The sequence below is a fragment of the Sinocyclocheilus anshuiensis genome, unplaced genomic scaffold, assembly GCF_001515605.1.
Source record: "Sinocyclocheilus anshuiensis isolate Anshui unplaced genomic scaffold, SAMN03320099.WGS_v1.1 scaffold291, whole genome shotgun sequence".
Lineage (NCBI taxonomy): Eukaryota > Metazoa > Chordata > Actinopteri > Cypriniformes > Cyprinidae > Sinocyclocheilus > Sinocyclocheilus anshuiensis.
Window position 1 is genome coordinate 191,010 of NW_015549575.1, and position 7,130 is coordinate 198,139.

The 7,130-nt window shown below is 34.2% G+C and overlaps 2 protein-coding genes across 2 annotated transcripts in view; one reads left to right on the plus strand and one right to left on the minus strand.

The window, feature by feature from the left end:
- The window catches only part of LOC107657478 (proteasome activator complex subunit 4B-like), a 34,496-nt gene extending 30,662 nt beyond the window's left edge, over positions 1-3,834 (plus strand). The window contains exons 44-47 of the mRNA XM_016445572.1: positions 445-601; positions 1,487-1,620; positions 1,739-1,877; positions 2,430-3,834. Of these exons, the coding sequence (XP_016301058.1) occupies positions 445-601; positions 1,487-1,620; positions 1,739-1,873 (426 nt within the window). The 3' untranslated portion in view covers positions 1,874-1,877; positions 2,430-3,834. The remainder of the gene's footprint in view (positions 1-444; positions 602-1,486; positions 1,621-1,738; positions 1,878-2,429) is intronic.
- Positions 3,835-4,223: 389 nt separating this feature from the next.
- Positions 4,224-7,130, minus strand: part of LOC107657483 (ChaC glutathione specific gamma-glutamylcyclotransferase 2) — a 3,133-nt gene continuing 226 nt past the window's right edge. The window contains exons 2-4 of the mRNA XM_016445587.1: positions 6,986-7,130; positions 6,813-6,848; positions 4,224-5,265 (exon numbers count right to left, since the gene is read on the minus strand). Coding sequence (XP_016301073.1) covers positions 4,888-5,265; positions 6,813-6,848; positions 6,986-7,120 — 549 coding nt within the window. The 5' untranslated portion in view covers positions 7,121-7,130 and the 3' untranslated portion in view covers positions 4,224-4,887. The remainder of the gene's footprint in view (positions 5,266-6,812; positions 6,849-6,985) is intronic.

A 7,130-nucleotide genomic window follows, 5' to 3' on the forward strand; every position in this document is an offset into this window, starting at 1 on the left:
ATATGGTATTAATTTTATTTGTGCAGGTCTTAAAAAGTCTTAAATTTGAGCTTTAAAATCCTGCAGAAACCCTGTAATAAGTGACACTGATTATATACGACATTACTATTTCATGATTTTATAATTGAATTATATTACTGTCTATTGTTATAATATTGTTTTTGCTTATTTATAATAGTGTTATCAGTGATTGCATTCACTAGAAATATTTAAAAAGTGCATATCCAGTAAAATAATGTACTTATTTAAATCTAATCTACTGGTGAAATCAGGCATTATGGTACTAGCAAATATTCGCCCCAATATACATTATATTTAGTATTACTTATAGTAATATCACACATGCTTAATATAGGCCACACTGGCATGCTGGCATCATCATTTATTCACTTTTATGCAGCCTTATTCATTAAACCTTCATCCCTTTGCATTTTTGTGCCTTAGGTGAGAGAGATGGCTGCCACCACTCTCAGTGGCTTCTTGCAGTGTAACTTCTTGGCAATGGATGCCTCCATGCAGACTCACTTTGAGGCTCTATGCAAAACCAGATTACCCAAAAAGAGGAAGAGAGGCTCTGTGGTGGACACCATTCCTTCAGTTGGTATGATCACACTTTAATCACATGCATTGCTGTGCTGTTTGAATCAGAGCCATGGCACAGTGGTAACATTTAATGCCCGCAAAATTTAAGAACCAAAGTCATTTAAGTTCAAGTCTGGTCTGAGTCTAGTCCCATTCCCTCGGTCTAATTATTGTCACAAAAAGGCATGAAATGCCTGTAAATAATAAAATAAAAAAAGAGTTCTAGTGTTTTATTTATGTGCATATTTTCTGTTTTCAAATAAAATATTTAAATATCCTTAAGACGCGATACATTCACTTGATAAGCAAAACTCAGGCCAAGTGCAATCATATTTAAGATAAATTACAAGATAAATCTGTAAACAAGTTTGTTTTTTTGTTTTGTTAGTTTTTTTTTTTTTTTTGCTGCTCTGGTGAATTTATCTTGCTTTAACAATATTTAGAAATTTTACTGGGAAACAATATTACTCTAAAAATAAATTAAAACACTATCTTTGAAATAATTGTTTTCTAGTAAATCGTCTAAATATCATTAAAACAAGATAAATCTGATTCTTTTTTTTCTCTCAAAAGTATCTGAATATCCCTGTGAATAAAAAAAAACCTAATTTTCTTTAATGTAAATTTTTCTTTTTATTTGTATACTATTTTTAAAGAAAAAAAAGCCTCAAGAATCCGATTTATCTTGCTTTAAATGTTTTTATATTATTTACCAGAAAACAAATAACATTTAACATAAGTACATAAAAATAAACAATCTATTTATTTAAAAAAAAAATAAATACAGCTTTCTACAATACAAAAATACAAATTTCATTTACAGCTATATTCAGATACTTTTATTGGGGGAATAAAAAAGAACAGAATCATTTGCTGTACTTAACCCATGTTTGTCTATCCTCAGATCTGGTACGGCGTCACGCCGGTGTGCTGGGACTCAGTGCTTGCATCTTATCCAGCCCGTATGATGTCCCAACCTGGATGCCTCAGCTCCTCATGGACCTCAGTGCACACCTCAACGACACGCAGCCTATTGAGGTACACCGGTCACATCACAACAAACACAATTGCTTTCTGTCTCCCTCTTGTGCTCTTCGCTCTTAGGGCCCATTAAATCTAACAAAAATCAATACAAGCCTCTCTCCGGCTGATTTAGATGACCGTGAAAAAGACTCTGTCTAATTTCCGCCGTACTCATCACGACAACTGGCTGGAGCACAAGCAGCAGTTCACAGACGACCAGCTTGTGGTGCTCACAGACCTTCTCGTGTCACCCTGCTACTATGCATAGACGGGTATGTTACAAAACACTTGTTTGCCCAAAAATTGATAACTTGCTGAAAATGTGCTCACCCGCAGGCAATCCAAGATCTAGATGAGTTTGTTTCTTCATCAGAACAGATTTCAAGAAATGTAGCATTACATCACAATAATCAGCTGTTTTTCATCAACTGTTTGGACTCTGATTCTGACGGTACCCATTCACTGCAGAGGATCCATTGGTGAACAATTGATGTAATGCTACATTTCTCTAAATCTGTTCCGATGAAGAAACGAACTTATCTAGATCTTAGATGGCCTGAGGGTGAGTAAATTTAGAGCACATTTTCATTTTTGGGTGAACTATTCCTGTATTGGGGCAAATTACTCCTGTGATGACCAGTAAATGCTGTTTAAGTTGGCAGCTCAAGTTTGAGACAGCCGTAGATTTTCCCTACTGATTATGACTGTGCTAATAATATGTTCTTTTGCCATAGTAATTCATAAATGAAAGCTGTTTTAGTCTGTAAACTCTACTTAATTGCATGATCGTGACCTGATGATATTTATATATATTTTTTTTTCAGGTTGCAACAATGTTGCTGCAGGTTTTAGTTTGTTTTTGTTGTAGTTTTTTTTATTTCATATTCAAATAAAATATTTTATGCATTCATGAGGATGGGATGGGAGGACACAGATGCTCAGGATCTCAGCATCTATAGCAGAACCTCTCGAATACAGACCCAGGAGCCCACTAAACCATGAGCACATGATGAGAGGAGGGCAGGAGGCACGTATAGGCACGAAGGAGACACGAGATGAGTAATTTAACAGCCTAGACGTACGTACTGTTTGTATGTATATATCTATCCCAAATTTTTGCATTTCAACTATACTTAATATTTAAGGTTTACCAGTGCAGGAATGTATGGCCTGCAGTCTGTAATATTATTGTACAGATAGATTATTTTTTTCCTCTATAATCCTGTGTGTTGACATGAACTGTGTGATGGACTGAATGCCTATGGATCGCCCCATAAATCCAACTCCAAAGCCCCCATGATGCTCTCTGCCGTGAGGTTCTCAGCGATCTGAGCATGTGAAGATAGTCCAACGACTGAATCCATTACGTTTAGTAATTTGAAAACCACTTTTCTGCATTTAACTGGAAGATTTTTCATCTTTTAGCATTTTGTTTTCAGTAAACATTTTACATCTAGCAGCATATGATTCTTTGTTGAGTGGGATAGAGACATTTTTTTTAACGCCAGCATCTTTTCAACCTAATCCTCCACAGTAATCTGATGCGGCAGGCACCTCTTTGGGAAAAATAAAGTGTTGGCGATGGTTGCTCAACACATTATTAACTTGATGAAGAATATATTCGGGCTGAGCTCTCGTTATTTATCACCACATGAGGACGCAAGTCTGAGTACTCTGAAGTTATTGTGGTATGTGTGTCTGAAGGTAGCTGTGACATTGTCCTGTAGCTCTCTGCTCACATGCCATCATAACAGGGTTTTGTTTTGTGTCCTATTTATATGTGTATGTATGTATTCATGTACTGTACATATGCATTTATCTATGCATAAACGACTGACACGTCTTCTAGCGAGAGCAGCCAGACCGGATCCAGTATGGGAGTTTGTGGAAGGCGGCGGGATACGTGTACATGTCGGTGTGAGTGTGCATGTTTGTAGTTTGACCAAATTGATCACATTTTGATCCATTTCTTATTGGCATGTGACAGAATCCAGGATTGTTTTTTTTTTCTTCTGTCACTGTTTACTCCAGCCTCAGTACAGAACCACTTCAGATTGTCCTCTGAATCACACAAGGCACCAGGAAGGGCTTCAGGTTCTACTATGGTTAGCTCCGTTTTACATTTGCAAGTGTACATAACAGAAACATTATTTAGCTTAGTGCCAAAACTGCAGTGATTTTCTCTATTTTTTATTATTTTTTTAGATGTTTGCTTTGTTTTACTCTCAAGGCCAATAAATGTAATGTTTTTAACAAATTAAAACAAAAGGCCTCTTTTTTTTTTTTTCTTCCTTAAAATGTTTTATTTATTTATTTATTTTTTATTACCTGGGTCTCACAATAAATATGCCATCATTATTATTACCTAGTATCAGTGATGAACTCAACAAAGATTCTGTACACACGACACACTTGTGCTAGAATGGAGTTGTAACAATTGACATTTTTTTAAACAATAATAATTGATAAATTATGAATAAAAATAGATAAATCCCAGATAGATACATAGATAGATAGGAGGAAAACTGAAAATATTTTTTTTTTGCATTGTGACATAATCATAACTAAAATAATTGTTCATAATTTAAAAATGACCACATTAAAGAAAAAAAAACAAATCTATTATTTTCTGTAATAGGAAATGCAAAAAAAAAAAAAGTACAATGTTAGTGTGATTTTTGGTTGGAAAACAGTTAAATGTCTTTAAGTTAAATTAAGGTTTCAAGAACATTTTTAATTTGGTTTATTCAAATTATTTTTTTATTTTTTTCTGGGGGGTAAATTGGTGACTTAAAGATGTTATGTTCATGAGATTCACCTTGCTATGGCTTATTTGAAGATTAGGATGGTAAGGAACTTTTAAAATAATAGGAAATGGCTTTGTAACACATTCAAGTATCCCGAGTAAAATAAACCAGCCTCTGAAAATTAAATTGTCCCTTCATTTACATTTTCATGGACGTAATGACATTATATATTATGTGCAATATACTGAAATCCATTTAAGTTCTTGATTTGTATCTCAAGGTTTAACGCGAGACAAATGATGTGAAGTGTCACATTGTAAAATCAAGTGTAGATTAAAACATTCTGTCAAGAGACTACCATATATTAAACAATCCTACTTAAAAACAACAGTAGTTTAAGTACTGCTTATCTAATGCTTTATCAGGTAATCCCTTTTAGCATACATCAGATATCATAATCTATATATGAGGAACAAAAAAAATGACAATTCCTGAGTTTTTCCAGAAGATTAAGGACAAAGCAGACTATATCAGATCACTTCATCTCCTCCTGCTTCTGCAGCTCCTTCACAAGACTTTCCAAAGAGAACAAGTGATCATCTAAGTCTTCAGGTATTAGCTGCCTGATGGCATCGGCGAGCTCAAAGAGGTAGTCTGTATTCTTGCCACTGGGGCCTACAGACTTCACAATCAGCTGAGCGATTGTTTCCAAAGGTGCTGGGCCAAGGTAATTTGGGTTGTCACAGGAGCCGATGTAGAGCAATGTGTTCTGCATTGGTTTGTGTCCTTCATCTTTGGGATGAAATGTAACCGTGATCACCCCGTAACCGCCTTTCTCTCTGTAGTCCAGATACTCTTTCACTTCCTTTTCTCGACCTGATGGCAACTTATAAGCAACGCCCCACACACAGCCCTGCAGGCAAATAGAGAGTGAACGAACAACAAGACAAAATGTTTGGATTACTCTCATTTGTATGTAGCATAAGAAAAAAAATCTACTGGATTAATGCAAGTAAATGAAATGTATGTAAATCTCATATGCTATTATTAAATGATACATCACAAATATAATATATGGCACTTCCCATTAATATAGAACAAAACAGGGTCTAAAACTCTTTAAAATATATATATTATTAAATAAATGGTCAGTGAAAGTGTTTAAATCACAGAAGTTGACTCTTATGTTGAACCTTAGAATTTATTTTTTTACAAAAGTATAAAAATATTAAAGTAAATTAATAAACTATGTATAAAAATGGTTTAATACATCTTTTTTTATTTAATACAATTAAAAATATTAAAGTGAATTGAAAGAAAATTGTTAGATAATAGTTTATTTAAAAATTAATGGGGAAAAAAACATGAATAAAATATTTTTAGTTAATTAAGTTAATTTAAAAATACATCACCATTATAAGGCCGGATACAGACATTTTATGTAGGGGTGCTCCGATTGATCGGCTACCGATCACTATCAGCCGATAATCGCTTTGGGATGATTGATCGGCGGTCTCTAAAAAGGCCGATCTAAAAAAAACGATCTCAAGCTGATGACGCTGCCGTGAGAGGTTTGGCACGACATGAGACGACACCGTCTCAGTCTCTGTCCTGCGCAGATGAAATAATTATAATGCTGAAGGTGAGGTACTCGCCTTCACATTTCTTAATTAAATAACTTATAAAGTAATTTGAAAACCATTCATGCACACTCGCAGCAGAGCACACACATTGGCTATTTCATAGACTATTTCTGTCAATGGTAAGTTTGTGATAACGTAAGAAAAGTAGTTTAAATGTTAGTTTTGCCACTTGCTTGAGCAACTTAATATGTAAATCTAAGTAAATGCAAAAGTAAAAGCATTGAATAATGTGTTGCTTATATTTATTGTGATAAAAAGAAGGCTTTAAAAAGATCGGTATCGGCAGATACTGCTTTATGTGATCGGCCTCAAAAATCCTGATCGGAGCACCCCTAATTTTATGTGTTTAAAACTATTTAAATTTCATGCGAGGTTAATTGTTTGATAATAATTTGTTTCAAAAAATAAAATAAGAAATGTATAAACTATTATTATTGACACTAAAAATACTGCATAACCACCATTTTAAGGTTGGGTACAAAAATGTGAAGTTTAAAACTAGCTACATTTCATTCAAGGTTATATAAGTAACAGTTTATTTTAAATGTTCATTTTTATATTATAAAATATAAAATAATATATTTTTTATTATGTTGTATAATTACAATGTATAATAATTTAATGCAAGGTAATTACAAATGTAGTAAAAAATTATATTAGATAATAATTTATCAAATATATCTAAAGTCTAAAAAAAAAAGTGCCTTCCATGTTTAGAAAAAAAAACAAACATTTAACAGGACAAAAAAAGTATACCGCATTCGTGGAATGTAATGAGCTATATATCGGCATTGTAAGCAGTATTGACAGTCATTACCTCGAGGTCCTCTATTAAGGTCACCACTCGGCCAGGCTGAAATAGAATCAATAAGAAGTAAAAGTGTTAATCGTACTGTGTAAAGTGCTCTGTCATACTGAAAGGTCACTACGACTGCACGCCTGCTGTTCATACACTCGAATGACTTTGATAGGGAATAATCTGGTCCATACCTTTCCAGGCACTCCTCGATGATCCGTACTTCCCTGCCAGAATCTGCGACTGAAACCTTTGACGAAACCCACTCGTTTCTCCTCGTATGGAAAGTCAACTTTCCAAATCAAAGATCCGTAACCAAAAACCCACATGCTTCCTGCT